The sequence below is a fragment of the Anopheles funestus genome, assembly GCF_943734845.2.
Source record: "Anopheles funestus chromosome X unlocalized genomic scaffold, idAnoFuneDA-416_04 X_unloc_29, whole genome shotgun sequence".
Lineage (NCBI taxonomy): Eukaryota > Metazoa > Arthropoda > Insecta > Diptera > Culicidae > Anopheles > Anopheles funestus.
This window is the reverse complement of record NW_026045153.1, coordinates 759,946-777,929: the sequence shown is the minus strand read 5'-3', so window position 1 is coordinate 777,929 and position 17,984 is coordinate 759,946. Positions and strand designations below refer to the sequence as shown.

At 41.8% G+C, this 17,984-nt stretch overlaps 1 protein-coding gene across 1 annotated transcript; it reads right to left on the bottom strand.

The window, feature by feature from the left end:
- Positions 1-11,909: 11,909 nt before the first annotated feature.
- On the bottom strand, positions 11,910-17,683 carry LOC125773310 (uncharacterized). Its single transcript, XM_049444344.1, has 3 exons — positions 16,711-17,683; positions 12,551-15,906; positions 11,910-12,017 (listed from the first exon to the last, which is right to left on the bottom strand). The coding sequence occupies exons 1-3, from the start codon at positions 17,681-17,683 to the stop codon at positions 11,910-11,912; spliced, it is 4,437 nt and encodes a 1,478-aa protein (XP_049300301.1).
- Between the last annotated feature and the right edge of the window lie 301 nt (positions 17,684-17,984).

Genomic DNA, 17,984 nt, shown 5'->3' with positions numbered 1-17,984 from the left:
TCCAAAAAAATCCTTATTTTGCCACTTTGCATGCTCATAACTCGGTCAGTTTTCGACGGATCTTTAGTTGTAGCACAGATTTGGATAGATCAGCTCATTGGCTACCATAAGTTGTTCCATGTCGATATGCTCAGATGTCTGTGGAAAAAGTTATTCGAGATACAAAGACTTAACATTTTCTCGGTTTTTCCAAAAAAATCCTTATTTTGCCACTTTGCATGCTCATAACTCGGTCAGTTTTCGACGGATCTTCAGTTGTAGCACAGATTTGGATAGATCAGCTCATTGGCTACCATAAGTTGTTCCATGTCGATATGCTCAGATGTCTGTGGAAAAAGTTATTCGAGATACAAAGACTTAACATTTTCTAGGTTTTTCTAAAAAAATCCTCATTTTTCCACTTTGCATGCTCATAACTCGGTCAGTTTTCGACGGATCTTCAGTTGTAACACAGATTTGGATAGATCTGCTCATTAGCTACCATAAGTTGTTCCATGTCGATATGCTCAGATGTCTGTGGAAAAAGTTATTCGAGATACAAAGACTTAACATTTTCTCGGATTTTCCAAAAAAATCCTTATTTTGCCACTTTGCATGCTCATAACTCGGTCAGTTTTCGACGGATCTTCAGTTGTAGCACAGATTTGGATAGATATGCTCATTGGCTACCATAAGTTGTTCCATGTCGATATGCTCAGATGTCTGTGGAAAAAGTTATTCGAGATACAAAGACTTAACATTTTCTCGGATTTTCCAAAAAAATCCTTATTTTGCCACTTTGCATGCTCATAACTCGGTCAGTTTTCGACGGATCTTCAGTTGTAGCACAGATTTGGATAGATCAGCTCATTGGCTACCATAAGTTGTTCCATGTCGATATGCTCAGATGTCTGTGGAAAAAGTTATTCGAGGTACAAAGACTTAACATTTTCTCGGTTTTTCCAAAAAAATCCTTATTTTGCCACTTTGCATGCTCATAACTCGGTCAGTTTTCGACGGATCTTCAGTTGTAACACAGATTTGGATAGATTTGCTCATTGGCTACCATAAGTTGTTCCATGTCGATATGCTCAGATGTCTGTGGAAAAAGTTATTCGAGATACAAAGACTTAACATTTTCTAGGTTTTTCTAAAAAAATCCTCATTTTTCCACTTTGCATGCTCATAACTCGGTCAGTTTTCGACGGATCTTCAGTTGTAACACAGATTTGGATAGATCAGCTCATTAGCTACCATAAGTTGTTCCATGTCGATATGCTCAGATGTCTGTGGAAAAAGTTATTCGAGATACAAAGACTTAACAATTTCTCGGTTTTTCCAAAAAAATCCTTATTTTGCTATTTTGCATGCTCATAACTCGGTCAGTTTTCGACGGATGTTCAGTTATAACACAGATTTGGATAGATATGCTCATTGGCTACCATAAGTTGTTCCATGTCGATATGCTCAGATGTCTGTGGAAAAAGTTATTCGAGATACAAAGACTTAACATTTTCTCGGATTTTCCAAAAAAATCCTTATTTTGCCACTTTGCATGCTCATAACTCGGTCAGTTTTCGACGGATCTTCAGTTGTAGCACAGATTTGGATAGATCAGCTCATTGGCTACCATAAGTTGTTCCATGTCGATATGCTCAGATGTCTGTGGAAAAAGTTATTCGAGATACAAAGACTTAACATTTTCTCGGTTTTTCCAAAAAAATCCTTATTTTGCCACTTTGCATGCTCATAACTCGGTCAGTTTTCGACGGATCTTCAGTTGTAACACAGATTTGGATAGATTTGCTCATTGGCTACCATAAGTTGTTCCATGTCGATATGCTCAGATGTCTGTGGAAAAAGTTATTCGAGATACAAAGACTTAACATTTTCTAGGTTTTTCTAAAAAAATCCTCATTTTTCCACTTTGCATGCTCATAACTCGGTCAGTTTTCGACGGATCTTCAGTTAAAACACAGATTTGGATAGATTTGCTCATTGGCTACCATAAGTTGTTCCATGTCGATATGCTCAGATGTCTGTGGAAAAAGTTATTCGAGATACAAAGACTTAACATTTTCTCGGTTTTTCCAAAAAAATCCTTATTTTGCCACTTTGCATGCTCATAACTCGGTCAGTTTTCGACGGATCTTCAGTTAAAACACAGATTTGGATAGATTTGCTCATTGGCTACCATAAGTTGTTCCATGTCGATATGCTCAGATGTCTGTGGAAAAAGTTATTCGAGATACAAAGACTTAACATTTTCTAGGTTTTTCTAAAAAAATCCTCATTTTTCCACTTTGCATGCTCATAACTCGGTCAGTTTTCGACGGATCTTCAGTTAAAACACAGATTTGGATAGATTTGCTCATTGGCTACCATAAGTTGTTCCATGTCGATATGCTCAGATGTCTGTGGAAAAAGTTATTCGAGATACAAAGACTTAACATTTTCTAGGTTTTTCTAAAAAAATCCTCATTTTTCCACTTTGCATGCTCATAACTCGGTCAGTTTTCGACGGATCTTCAGTTAAAACACAGATTTGGATAGATTTGCTCATTGGCTACCATAAGTTGTTCCATGTCGATATGCTCAGATGTCTGTGGAAAAAGTTATTCGAGATACAAAGACTTAACATTTTCTCGGTTTTTCCAAAAAAATCCTTATTTTGCCACTTTGCATGCTCATAACTCGGTCAGTTTTCGACGGATCTTCAGTTGTAACACAGATTTGGATAGATCAGCTCATTGGCTACCATAAGTTGTTCCATGTCGATATGCTCAGATGTCTGTGGAAAAAGTTATTCGAGATACAAAGACTTAACATTTTCTAGGTTTTTCTAAAAAAATCCTCATTTTTCCACTTTGCATGCTCATAACTCGGTCAGTTTTCGACGGATCTTCAGTTAAAACACAGATTTGGATAGATTTGCTCATTGGCTACCATAAGTTGTTCCATGTCGAAATGCTCAGATGTCTGTGGAAAAAGTTATTCGAGATACAAAGACTTAACATTTTCTAGGTTTTTCTAAAAAAATCCTCATTTTTCCACTTTGCATGCTCATAACTCGGTCAGTTTTCGACGGATCTTCAGTTGTAACACAGATTTGGATAGATCAGCTCATTGGCTACCATAAGTTGTTCCATGTCGATATGCTCAGATGTCTGTGGAAAAAGTTATTCGAGATACAAAGACTTAACATTTTCTCGGTTTTTCCAAAAAAATCCTTATTTTGCCACTTTGCATGCTCATAACTCGGTCAGTTTTCGACGGATCTTCAGTTGTAACACAGATTTGGATAGATTTGCTCATTGGCTACCATAAGTTGTTCCATGTCGATATGCTCAGATGTCTGTGGAAAAAGTTATTCGAGATACAAAGACTTAACATTTTCTAGGTTTTTCTAAAAAAATCCTCATTTTTCCACTTTGCATGCTCATAACTCGGTCAGTTTTCGACGGATCTTCAGTTGTAACACAGATTTGGATAGATCAGCTCATTGGCTACCATAAGTTGTTCCATGCCGATATGCTCAGATGTCGGTGGAAAAAGTTATTCGAGATACAAAGACTTAACATTTTCTAGGTTTTTCTAAAAAAATCCTCATTTTTCCACTTTGCATGCTCATAACTCGGTCAGTTTTCGACGGATCTTCAGTTGTAACACAGATTTGGATAGATCAGCTCATTGGCTACCATAAGTTGTTCCATGTCGATATGCTCAGATGTCTGTGGAAAAAGTTATTCGAGATACAAAGACTTAACATTTTCTCGGTTTTTCCAAAAAAATCCTTATTTTGCCACTTTGCATGCTCATAACTCGGTCAGTTTTCGACGGATCTTCAGTTAAAACACAGATTTGGATAGATTTGCTCATTGGCTACCATAAGTTGTTCCATGTCGATATGCTCAGATGTCTGTGGAAAAAGTTATTCGAGATACAAAGACTTAACATTTTCTAGGTTTTTCTAAAAAAATCCTCATTTTTCCACTTTGCATGCTCATAACTCGGTCAGTTTTCGACGGATCTTCAGTTGTAACACAGATTTGGATAGATCAGCTCATTGGCTACCATAAGTTGTTCCATGCCGATATGCTCAGATGTCGGTGGAAAAAGTTATTCGAGATACAAAGACTTAACATTTTCTCGGATTTTCCAAAAAAATCCTTATTTTGCCACTTTGCATGCTCATAACTCGGTCAGTTTTCGACGGATCTTCAGTTGTAGCACAGATTTAGATAGATCTGCTCATTGGCTACCATAAGTTGTTCCATGTCGATATGCTCAGATGTCTGTGGAAAAAGTTATTCGAGATACAAAGACTTAACATTTTCTCGGTTTTTCTAAAATATTCCTCATTTTGCCACTTTGCATGCTCATAACTCGGTCAGTTTTCGACGGATCTTCAGTTGTAACACAGATTTAGATAGATCAGCTCATTGGCTACCATAGGTTGTTCCATGTCGATATGCTCAGATGTCTGTGGAAAAAGTTATTCGAGATACAAAGACTTAACATTTTCTCGGTTTTTCTAAAAAAATCCTCATTTTGCCATTTTGCATGCTCATAACTCGGTCAGTTTTCGACGGATCTTCAGTTGTTACACAGATTTGGATAGATCAGCTCATTGGCTACCATAAGTTGTTCCATGCCGATATGCTCAGATGTCTGTGGAAAAAGTTATTCGAGATACAAAGACTTAACATTTTCTCGGTTTTTCTAAAAAATTCCTCATTTTGCCACTTTGCATGCTCATAACTCGGTCAGTTTTCGACGGATCTTCAGTTGTAACACAGATTTGGATAGATCAGCTCATTGGCTACCATAAGTTGTTCCATGCCGATATGCTCAGATGTCTGTGGAAAAAGTTATTCGAGATACAAAGACTTAACATTTTCTCGGTTTTTCTAAAAAATTTCTCATTTTGCCACTTTGCATGCTCATAACTCGGTCAGTTTTCGACGGATCTTCAGTTGTAACACAGATTTGGATAGATCAGCTCATTGGCTACCATAAGTTGTCCCATGCCGATATGCTCAGATGTCCGTGGAAAAGGTTATTCGAGATACAAAGACTTAACATTTTCTCGGTTTTTCTAAAAAATTCCTCATTTTGCCACTTTGCATGCTCATAACTCGGTCAGTTTTCGACGGATCTTCAGTTGTTACACAGATTTGGATAGATCAGCTCATTGGCTACCATAAGTTGTTCCATGCCGATATGCTCAGATGTCTGTGGAAAAAGTTATTCGAGATACAAAGACTTAACATTTTCTCGGTTTTTCTAAAAAATTTCTCATTTTGCCACTTTGCATGCTCATAACTCGGTCAGTTTTCGACGGATCTTCAGTTGTAACACAGATTTGGATAGATCAGCTCATTGGCTACCATAAGTTGTCCCATGCCGATATGCTCAGATGTCCGTGGAAAAGGTTATTCGAGATACAAAGACTTAACATTTTCTCGGTTTTTCTAAAAAATTCCTCATTTTGCCACTTTGCATGCTCATAACTCGGTCAGTTTTCGACGGATCTTCAGTTGTTACACAGATTTGGATAGATCAGCTCATTGGCTACCATAAGTTGTTCCATGCCGATATGCTCAGATGTCTGTGGAAAAAGTTATTCGAGATACAAAGACTTAACATTTTCTCGGTTTTTCTAAAAAAATCCTTATTTTTCCACTTTGCATGCTCATAACTCGGTCAGTTTTCGACGGATCTTCAGTTGTAACACAGATTTGGATAGATCAGCTCATTGGCTACCATAAGTTGTTCCATGTCGATATGCTCAGATGTCTGTGGAAAAAGTTATTCGAGATACAAAGACTTAACATTTTCTCGGATTTTCCAAAAAAATCCTTATTTTGCCACTTTGCATGCTCATAACTCGGTCAGTTTTCGACGGATCTTCAGTTAAAACACAGATTTGGATAGATCAGCTCATTGGCTACCATAAGTTGTTCCATGTCGATATGCTCAGATGTCTGTGGAAAAAGTTATTCGAGATACAAAGACTTAACATTTTCTCGGATTTTCCAAAAAAATCCTTATTTTGCCACTTTGCATGCTCATAACTCAGTCAGTTTTCGACGGATCTTCAGTTGTAACACAGATTTGGATAGATCAGCTCATTGGCTACCATAAGTTGTTCCATGTCGATATGCTCAGATGTCTGTGGAAAAAGTTATTCGAGATACAAAGACTTAACATTTTCTCGGTTTTTCTAAAAAAATCCTTATTTTTCCACTTTGCATGCTCATAACTCGGTCAGTTTTCGACGGATCTTCAGTTGTAACACAGATTTGGATAGATCAGCTCATTGGCTACCATAAGTTGTTCCATGCCGATATGCTCAGATGTCTGCGGAAAAAGTTATTCGACATACAAAGACTTAACATTTTCTCGGTTTTTCTAAAAAATTCCTCATTTTGCCACTTTGCATGCTCATAACTCGGTCAGTTTTCGACGGATCTTCAGTTGTAACACAGATTTGGATAGATCAGCTCATTGGCTACCATAAGTTGTTCCATGTCGATATGCTCAGATGTCTGTGGAAAAAGTTATTCGAGATACAAAGACTTAACATTTTCTCGGTTTTTCTAAAAAATTCCTCATTTTGCCACTTTGCATGCTCATAACTCGGTCAGTTTTCGACGGATCTTCAGTTAAAACACAGATTTGGATAGATCAGCTCATTGGCTACCATAAGTTGTTCCATGTCGATATGCTCAGATGTCTGCGGAAAAAGTTATTCGAGATACAAAGACTTAACATTTTCTCGGTTTTTCTAAAAAAATCCTCATTTTGCCACTTTGCATGCTCATAACTCGATCAGTTTTCGACGGATCTTCAGTTGTAACACAGATTTGGATAGATCAGCTCATTGGCTACCATAAGTTGTTCCATGTCGATATGCTCAGATGTCTGTGGAAAAAGTTATTCGAGATACAAAGACTTAACATTTTCTCGGATTTTCCAAAAAAATCCTTATTTTGCCACTTTGCATGCTCATAACTCGGTCAGTTTTCGACGGATCTTCAGTTGTAACACAGATTTGGATAGATCAGCTCATTGGCTACCATAAGTTGTTCCATGCCGATATGCTCAGATGTCTGTGGAAAAAGTTATTCGAGATACAAAGACTTAACATTTTCTCGGTTTTTCCAAAAAAATCCTTATTTTGCCACTTTGCATGCTCGCAACTCGGTCAGTTTTCGACGGATCTTCAGTTGTAACACAGATTTGGATAGATCAGCTCATTGGCTACCATAAGTTGTTCCATGTCGATATGCTCAGATGTCTGTGGAAAAAGTTATTCGAGATACAAAGACTTAACATTTTCTCGGATTTTCCAAAAAAATCCTTATTTTGCCACTTTGCATGCTCATAACTCGGTCAGTTTTCGACGGATCTTCAGTTGTAACACAGATTTGGATAGATCAGCTCATTGGCTACCATAAGTTGTTCCATGTCGATATGCTCAGATGTCTGTGGAAAAAGTTATTCGAGATACAAAGACTTAACATTTTCTCGGATTTTCCAAAAAAATCCTTATTTTGCCACTTTGCATGCTCATAACTCGGTCAGTTTTCGACGGATCTTCAGTTGTAACACAGATTTGGATAGATCAGCTCATTGGCTACCATAAGTTGTTCCATGTCGATATGCTCAGATGTCTGTGGAAAAAGTTATTCGAGATACAAAGACTTAACATTTTCTCGGATTTTCCAAAAAAATCCTTATTTTGCCACTTTGCATGCTCATAACTCGGTCAGTTTTCGACGGATCTTCAGTTGTAACACAGATTTGGATAGATCAGCTCATTGGCTACCATAAGTTGTTCCATGTCGATATGCTCAGATGTCTGTGGAAAAAGTTATTCGAGATACAAAGACTTAACATTTTCTCGGATTTTCCAAAAAAATCCTCATTTTGCCACTTTGCATGCTCATAACTCGGTCAGTTTTCGACGGATCTTCAGTTGTAACACAGATTTGGATAGATCAGCTCATTGGCTACCATAAGTTGTTCCATGTCGATATGCTCAGATGTCTGTGGAAAAAGTTATTCGAGATACAAAGACTTAACATTTTCTCGGTTTTTCTAAAAAAATCCTCATTTTTCCACTATGCATGCTCATAACTCGGTCAGTTTTCGACGAATCTTCAGTTGTAACACAGATTTGGATAGATCAGCTCATTGGCTACCATAAGTTGTTCCATGTCGATATGCTCAGATGTCTGTGGAAAAAGTTATTCGAGATACAAAGACTTAACATTTTCTCGGATTTTCCAAAAAAATCCTTATTTTGCCACTTTGCATGCTCATAACTCGGTCAGTTTTCGACGGATCTTCAGTTGTAACACAGATTTGGATAGATCAGCTCATTGGCTACCATAAGTTGTTCCATGTCGATATGCTCAGATGTCTGTGGAAAAAGTTATTCGAGATACAAAGACTTAACATTTTCTCGGATTTTCCAAAAAAATCCTTATTTTGCCACTTTGCATGCTCATAACTCGGTCAGTTTTCGACGGATCTTCAGTTGTAACACAGATTTGGATAGATCAGCTCATTGGCTACCATAAGTTGTTCCATGTCGATATGCTCAGATGTCTGTGGAAAAAGTTATTCGAGATACAAAGACTTAACATTTTCTCGGTTTTTCCAAAAAAATCCTTATTTTGCCACTTTGCATGCTCATAACTCGGTCAGTTTTCGACGGATCTTCAGTTGTAACACAGATTTGGATAGATCTGCTCATTTGCTACCATAAGTTGTTCCATGTCGATATGCTCAGATGTCTGTGGAAAAAGTTATTCGAGATACAAAGACTTAACATTTTCTCGGTTTTTCCAAAAAAATCCTTATTTTGCCACTTTGCATGCTCATAACTCGGTCAGTTTTCGACGGATCTTCAGTTGTAACACAGATTTGGATAGATCAGCTCATTGGCTACCATAAGTTGTTCCATGTCGATATGCTCAGATGTCTGTGGAAAAAGTTATTCGAGATACAAAGACTTAACATTTTCTCGGATTTTCCAAAAAAATCCTTATTTTGCCACTTTGCATGCTCATAACTCGGTCAGTTTTCGACGGATCTTCAGTTGTAACACAGATTTGGATAGATCAGCTCATTGGCTACCATAAGTTGTTCCATGTCGATATGCTCAGATGTCTGTGGAAAAAGTTATTCGAGATACAAAGACTTAACATTTTCTCGGATTTTCCAAAAAAATCCTTATTTTGCCACTTTGCATGCTCATAACTCGGTCAGTTTTCGACGGATCTTCAGTTGTAACACAGATTTGGATAGATCAGCTCATCAGCTACCAAAAGTTATTCTACGCCGATGTGCTAAGTTGTCTGTGGAAAAAGTTATTCGAGGTACAAATACTTAAAATTTTCTCAATTTTTCCAAAAAAATTCCTCATTTTGCCACTTTGGATGCTTATAACTCGGTCAGTTTCCAATGGATCTTCAATTGTAGCACATATTTGGATAGATCTGGTCATTAGCTACCAAAAGTTATTCTACGCCGATGTGCTAAGTTGTCTGTGGAAAAAGTTATTCGAGGTACAAAGACTTAACATTTTCTCAACTTTTCCAAAAAAATTCCTCATTTTGCCACTTTGGATGCTTATAACTCGGTCAGTTTCCAATGGATCTTCAATTGTAGCACATATTTGGATAGATCTGGTCATTAGCTACCATAAGTTGTTCCATGTCGATATGCTCAGATGTCTGTGGAAAAAGTTATTCGAGATACAAAGACTTAACATTTTCTCGGTTTTTCCAAAAAAATCCTTATTTTGCCACTTTGCATGCTCATAACTCGGTCAGTTTTCGACGGATCTTCAGTTGTAACACAGATTTGAATAGATCTGCTCATTTGCTACCATAAGTTGTTCCATGTCGATATGCTCAGATGTCTGTGGAAAAAGTTATTCGAGATACAAAGACTTAACATTTTCTCGGTTTTTCCAAAAAAATCCTTATTTTGCCACTTTCCATGCTCATAACTCGGTCAGTTTTCGACGGATCTTCAGTTGTAACACAGATTTGGATAGATCAGCTCATTGGCTACCATAAGTTGTTCCATGTCGATATGCTCAGATGTCTGTGGAAAAAGTTATTCGAGATACAAAGACTTAACATTTTCTCGGTTTTTCTAAAAAAATCCTCATTTTTCCACTATGCATGCTCATAACTCGGTCAGTTTTCGACGGATCTTCAGTTGTAGCACAGATTTGGATAGATCAGCTCATTGGCTACCATAAGTTGTTCCATGTCGATATGCTCAGATGTCTGTGGAAAAAGTTATTTGAGATACAAAGACTTAACATTTTCTCGGATTTTCCAAAAAAATCCTTATTTTGCCACTTTGCATGCTCATAACTCGGTCAGTTTTCGACGGATCTTCAGTTGTAACACAGATTTGGATAGATCAGCTCAATGGCTACCATAAGTTGTTCCATGTCGATATGCTCAGATGTCTGTGGAAAAAGTTATTCGAGATACAAAGACTTAACATTTTCTCGGTTTTTCTAAAAAATCCTCATTTTTCCACTATGCATGCTCATAACTCGGTCAGTTTTCGACGAATCTTCAGTTGTAACACAGATTTGGATAGATCAGCTCATTGGCTACCATAAGTTGTTCCATGTCGATATGCTCAGATGTCTGTGGAAAAAGTTATTCGAGATACAAAGACTTAACATTTTCTCGGTTTTTCTAAAAAAATCCTCATTTTTCCACTATGCATGCTCATAACTCGGTCAGTTTTCGACGGATCTTCAGTTGTAACACAGATTTGGATAGATCAGCTCATTGGCTACCATAAGTTGTTCCATGTCGATATGCTCAGATGTCTGTGGAAAAAGTTATTCGAGATACAAAGACTTAACATTTTCTCGGATTTTCCAAAAAAATCCTTATTTTGCCACTTTGCATGCTCATAACTCGGTCAGTTTTCGACGGATCTTCAGTTGTAACACAGATTTGGATAGATCAGCTCATTGGCTACCATAAGTTGTTCCATGTCGATATGCTCAGATGTCTGTGGAAAAAGTTATTCGAGATACAAAGACTTAACATTTTCTCGGATTTTCCAAAAAAATCCTTATTTTGCCACTTTGCATGCTCATAACTCGGTCAGTTTTCGACGGATCTTCAGTTGTAACACAGATTTGGATAGATCAGCTCATTGGCTACCATAAGTTGTTCCATGTCGATATGCTCAGATGTCTGTGGAAAAAGTTATTCGAGATACAAAGACTTAACATTTTCTCGGATTTTCCAAAAAAAATCCTTATTTTGCCACTTTGCATGCTCATAACTCGGTCAGTTTTCGACGGATCTTCAGTTGTAACACAGATTTGGATAGATCAGCTCATTGGCTACCATAAGTTGTTCCATGTCGATATGCTCAGATGTCTGTGGAAAAAGTTATTCGAGATACAAAGACTTAACATTTTCTCGGATTTTCCAAAAAAATCCTTATTTTGCCACTTTCCATGCTCATAACTCGGTCAGTTTTCGACGGATCTTCAGTTGTAACACAGATTTCGATAGATCAGCTCATTGGCTACCATAAGTTGTTCCATGTCGATATGCTCAGATGTCTGTGGAAAAAGTTATTCGAGATACAAAGACTTAACATTTTCTCGGTTTTTCTAAAAAAATCCTCATTTTTCCACTATGCATGCTCATAACTCGGTCAGTTTTCGACGGATCTTCAGTTGTAGCACAGATTTGGATAGATCAGCTCATTGGCTACCATAAGTTGTTCCATGTCGATATGCTCAGATGTCTGTGGAAAAAGTTATTTGAGATACAAAGTGTTGAGGCGCCGGGGTTGCCTCAAGAGGGGGAGGAGGAATTTGGTTTCCCTTTGGAGCAGGAAGAGAAACACCTTTTCTAACTTTAACCTAGGAACTTTATTTTCACTTTATTGACCGTTTGCCGGGTCAGATTGGAACTGTAGTTGACCGTTTGCCGGGTCGGATTGAACTCTTGCCGGTTCGTTGTGAACTGTCGCCGGTTCGATATGGAACTGAAGCCGGTTTGTTTTGAACTGATTGTTACGAGGATCTAATCGCCCTTTTATAGTTCCCAAAATGTTTATTTAGATCCTTCCAGAAAGATTTAGAAAGATCTATCCATCCAGAAGATAAATCCAGAAAACTCTGGATTTAAAAAGGTTGGCGCATCATTGCGCGCGCGATGATTACTTTGCGTACTAATCATCGGTCAGGGTTCATCCTGCGTTCGGGTCAGGGTTCATCCTGCGTTCGGGTCGGGGTTCATCCTGCGTTCGGGATTGTTCGTGCGCGTCGGTGGTGTGACTATGCAGTAGGTGTGGTTTCTAAAGCCTTCACACACACTCTCGCGCCCGGTGTCTCGTGTGTTGAGTGTGTTGGTGTCGAACATGCTCCCCCGGGCTGCGAAGAATCCGTTGAAGCACTGCAATCCTGATTGCAGTTGTCTTCGATAGGCAGGATAGAAATTCGGGAAACAGCTCGACGATAAATCGTTCCCCCGATTCTGACATCAACGGCTCGTACAAGATTGTCTGATCCAGGGTACGTGGTGATGATCCTGCCCATCTTCCAGGATTGTGATGGCAGATCTCTCTCCTCAACCAGCACAATCATTCCAGGGCGGATGTTAGGATGTGTCCGTTGATGTTTACTGCGGGGCTGCAGGCTCTGCAGGTAGTCCTTCCTCCATTGTTGCCAGAATTTCTCTCGTAGCTGTTGAAGGTATTGCCATCGGGATAATCGATTCATCGGTACATTGTTGTAGCTGGGTTCCGGGGTTGCAATCAGAGGACGACCCACCAGGAAGTGTCCTGGCGTAATGACCTCTGGGTCCGAAGGATCAGAGGAAATAGCGAACAGCGGTCGTGAGTTCAGGATCGCCTCCACTTGGGTCAGTACCGTAGCGTACTCTTCGAAGGTTAGCTTGGCGTCCTTCAGCGTTCTCTTGAGGTGATACTTGGTGCTCTTAACAGCGGCTTCCCAAAGTCCTCCAAAATTTGGAGCTTCGGGTGGGATGAAATGCCATACGATTTCCTTCGTCTGGCAGTAATCCTGAAGGAGCTCGATGGTTGCTCGGTTTCGGAAGAGTTGGTATAGCTCGTGTAGCTTCGAATTGGCTCCCTTGAAGGTGCATCCGTTGTCCGAAAAGATTTCCTTGCTTAACCCTCGCCGACTGGTGAACCGATGGAACGCTGCAAGGAAGGCCTCGCTCGACATATCCGAGACTAATTCTAGATGGACTGCTTTCGTTGCCATGCACACGAAAACGGCAATATAAGCCTTAACAAGGCGAGGCTTATACCGGCCCTCCTTGACGAGTACTGGACCGGCGTAATCAACTCCAGCCTTCTCGAATGGATGCGCTTGAGTTACTCGGCATGAAGGAAGGTTGCCCATTAACTGGCTGGAACTTCGTGGCTTGGATCGGAAGCAGCGGACACAGGATCTTGTTATCTTTCGAACAGATGATCGTCCATCAATAAGCCAAAACTTCTGACGAATGGCTGCAAGCATTCCGGATGGTCCGATGTGTAGAAGCTCTTGATGATACGCCTGTATGATGAGATCGGTAACTGGATGCCTCGGAAGCAGAATCTGATGTTTATTGGACAGCGGGAGGTCGGAATGCTGTAATCTTCCGCCGACACGCAGGACTCCGTTGACAATTATCGGGTGCAGGGCGTAAATTCGTTTACAAGATTCGTTGCTTTCCACTCGTTGGATTTCGTCAGCTAGCGTTTCACGCTGAATAAGTTGGACTATGATGTCCTGGGCGTCTCGAAGTTCCACAACAGTGGGAAAACGGTTGGTGACACGCTTCGAAACGTCCTTCTCACGGCAGTTAAGGATGAAGCGTCGAACTAAAGCGATTACTCGCTGGAGTCTTCGAAAAGAGCTGTACTTTGAAAGGACAGGTAAGTTGGGTTTGTTTACTGCCGGTGTGGCAGCGATGGGTGTCGCTCTCAATTCGGGAAGGCCGTCATCAGGTAACTCATCAGGAAACTCTACTTCATAATCCGCGCTTTGGAGGAACTTTGGGCCCAACCACCAAAGTTCGTTTGTCCGTAAGGCCTCTGGCAGCATACCGCGGGACACAATGTCTGCTGGATTCTGCTTTGTTGAGATATACCTCCACTGTACTCTCAACGGTTCGGTGAGTTGACGGATTTTTTCGATGCGGTTCCGCACGAACACTTGCAGGGATGTAAGCGGTTTCTTCAGCCAAGCGAGAACGATCTGACTATCCAGCCAGAGGACTACATTGCTGGTGTTGTAGTCGCAGGATCCCAGGACCTTGGAGATCAACTTCGCCAGAAGCTGAGCTCCCAGCAGCTCCATTCGGGGAATGGTGACTTGTTTCACAGGAGCAACCTTGGATTTGCTGCAAACTAATCGAAGACTTGCAGTTCCGTCAGGGAAGATACAACGCACATACAACGCTGCTCCGTAGGCTAACTTAGATGCATCCGAAAATCCATGAAGTTCAACAGCGATGTGGTTCGGCATCACGACGCACCTGGGAATCCGAATGTGGTTTACGGTTTTCAGTGATGTCCGAAATTGCAGCCACTCCTGCAACAAGTCTCCTTCGAGGTAGGTGTCCCATGGGAGTCCCGCCAACCAAATCTTCTGCATAATGAGCTTGGCGATGATGATCACTGGTGAAAGCAGGCCGATCGGGTCAAACAGCTTGCTTATCTCAGACAGGATGGATCGTTTGGTTGGAAAGAACGACGTTTCTGCATCCTGATTGACAACGAATGCGAATTCATCTTGATGCGGACTCCAAGTCAGTCCTAATGTTTTCAGTACTCCTTCGCAGCCGTGGCTCAGATCTACCAACTCCTCTCGGTCACCTTCAGGGATGTGCTGTAACAGCCTTGGTGAGTTGGAGCTCCATTTGTGGACAGGAAACCCAGCGGAATTCAGGATGCCAAGGAGCTCGCTCTGACACTCGAGAGCTTCTGATACGCTGTTTGCTCCAGACAGAATGTCGTCGACGTAGCAATCTTCTCGGATGATTTTGGCAGCCCTTGGGAATCTCATAGCTTCATCGTAGCTCAGCTGCAGCAGGCATCTAGTTGCGAGGAATGGGGCACACGCTGTCCCATACGTCACCGTTGTTAATTCCAATACGCGAAGAGGAAGAGCTGGATCAGCACGCCAGAAGATTCGCTGGAAGCACGAGTGCGCTGGAACCACCTTGATCTGCCGATACATTTTGGATATGTCGGCAGTGAAGACGATGATATGTCTCCGGAATCGGATGAGGATGACGAAAATATCGTTCTGTACAGTCGCTCCCACCATCAGGGCTTGGTTGAGAGCTACATCAGATGGAGCGGCCTTAGCAGATCCATCGAAGACCACACGGAGCTTGGTGCTGGAGCTAGATGGTCGTAGAACCGCATGATGAGGCATGTAGAAGCAGGCTTTGTCTGGTTCGTCAAGGTCTTCCCTGATCTCATGGCAGTGACCGAGAGCTTCGTAGTCGTCGATGAATTTGGCATATTGCTGCTTCAGAGAGGAGTCCTTCTTCATACGTCGCTCAAGTGAGAGAAAGCGACGCAGTGCCAGCTCTCGGTTGACCTTCAACTGAGGTGGAAACTCACGAAAGGGCAGGGCGACAACATATCTTCCGTCCTCGTCTCGGTGGTGAGTTTCTCGGAACACCCTTTCACACGCCTCATGCTCCGTGGGTTGATCGGTATCTTCGATCTCCTCAACCTCCCAAAACCTCTTCATGGTCTCGGGCAATGAGGCGGTGGTGGCGATGCAGCTTTGTTGGTCGTTTTTTAGTTCTTCGACATCTCCTGCCACGACCCATCCAAAATGCGTCTCTTGAAGTTCAGGCAAGTCTTCTCGAAGCTGCATCCTTCCTGATTTAAGTAGTCGTAGGAAATGGGATACGCCTAACAGCATGTCTATTCGTCCAGGCGTATGGAAATCAGGATCAGCCAGAACTAAGCCAGGTGGCAGGGGCCACTGCGTAATATCCAGCTGAGTCGAAGGGATGATTCCTGTTACCTTAGGAATCACCAGGCATTCAACGGTTGTTGAATAATCAGAACATCGCGACTCGACTGCCACGATGATTTTTTCACGAGCGCAGGTCTTGACAGCACCCACTCCAGTGATGGGCACAAACGTTGGGATTCTCGCAAGTGATAGGCGATCAGCGATTGCCTTTGAGATGAAGCTTGCTTGGGAACCGGAATCCAGAAGAACACGGCATGGTATTTTCCCGTTGTCGCTGTTTTTTATGTTCACGAGGGCAGTCATGAGCATAGCAGTCGTTTGTTTAAACGGTCGGTTTTTTGGAACAGCGGTATAGGACGAAGGATTAAACGAAGCGGTAGTGGTGTCCGACCAGACTGCTGGAGATGTGTTTATCATTGGTGTGGGCTTCTCCGATGCTGGCTTAGCATCCTCGTGCAGAAGCGTGTGATGTTTCTTCTGGCATTTCGAGCATCCCCTTTGTGATGGACATTCGTTTACTCGATGGCCAGCTCGAAGACAGTTGTAGCATAGGTTTAACTCCCTCACCTTGGCGCTGCGTTTTGCGGGTTCCATTTTGTTTAATGTGGGACATTCAAAATGGCGATGTTTCTCGGAGCACACGAGGCAGGGATGTGATGTCGATGACGATGATACTGCGTGTGCTTTCTGGCTGGGAAGCTTACCAGTCGACTGCTTATGGTTTCCCTCCTTCACGGTGGCTGCCTGGGGTCGATTCTGGAACCTTTCCAGAACTTGGCATTCGCTTTGCAGGAATTTCATAATCTGCTCGAAGTCTGGTAGTTTTCCGTGTTCCTGCGTTCTTTCCCACAGTTGGAGCGTCTGGTCGTCTAGCCGAGCAGTGATGATCTTAGTTAGCAGCAAACCAGACATCGCGTCGACTTTGATGTTTTGGTACTGCAAACCTCCAACGTGCCGGTTTACAGTTTTTACCAGCTCTGTTAGATCCTTGTGGTTCCTCTTTGGAATAGCCTTCAATTCCAAAAGTCCAACTAGATGGGTGTCAACGATAACGCGAGTGTTCTCGAATCGCTCCTTCAGTTGTTTCCAGGTCAGCTGGAAATTGTTATCCTGGATCATCTTTGCTGTTATCCATCCAGAAGCATCGCCGACTAGTGCCTTATCCAGATGATGAAGCTTCATGGCATCGGAAACGTTGCTGCGACCGACAATGTCCTCAAACATCGTCTGAAACTTTGGCCAGTTTTCCACCTTCCCATCAAAGCTGGGAATCGGAGCTCGCAGTGGTTGATGTTGCACCATTATCGGGGTATGAACCGTGCTATTTACTGGAACAGCGGTTTGCGGCAGTGACACGGATTGCTGCTCGAGTCTCTCCATCGCCTCGGTGTGGAGAATATCAAAGGCCATAAGCATTTCGTCTTGCTCTTCTACCTTCGATGGTGGGCATGCTTCCATAATCTCTCGATGGACAGTGGTGTACTCTTGATAGTGTACATCGAGCTTTTTCGCGAAGACCTTTAGGAGTGTTGGAGTCACCTTTGTAGGGTCTTCTTCGGCTTCCTTCAGAGTGCGGTTGATAAGTGTGACTCTCCGCTTGATTTGGCCACGCTGGTGAACCAGGAGCTTAAAGTCGTTATCGTCATCCTTCTTCTCTGGTGTATGATCGAGTCCCATTTTTTCTTAGTAAAGGCTCGCTGCACACACGATGGAACCAAGGTAAGGTTTTTATACACACACACTTCGCGTTGTTAAAGCCACGTGAACGCTTTTCACTCTATCCTTACGCAAAGGATGGATTCTACTTGCTTCGACCGACGGTTGGCCGACACTAGATCTTCCTCTGGTGTCCTTGCAGGCTGCTCGGATGTCACCAAAGGTGCCGATTAGCGCACTAATCGACAGGGAGTACTTCACTGGTCGCTTCGGGGACCGGGAGTGAAGGTTTTGCTTCTACTGGTTGTCTGGTTAACCAGAG

Bases quoted from the DNA above. Each gene is read 5' to 3' on its own strand.
- LOC125773310 (XM_049444344.1), bottom strand. From the start codon at position 17,683: ATGGGACTCGATCATACACCAGAGAAGAAGGATGACGATAACGACTTT. The intron at 15,907-16,710 runs GTAAGCTTCCCA...TACTTAAATCAG, and splicing joins AAACCATAAGCAGTCGACTG to GAAGGATGCAGCTTCGAGAA. The intron at 12,018-12,550 runs GTACGAGCCGTT...AACCGGCGACAG, and splicing joins ACCCTGGATCAGACAATCTT to TTCACAACGAACCGGCAAGA.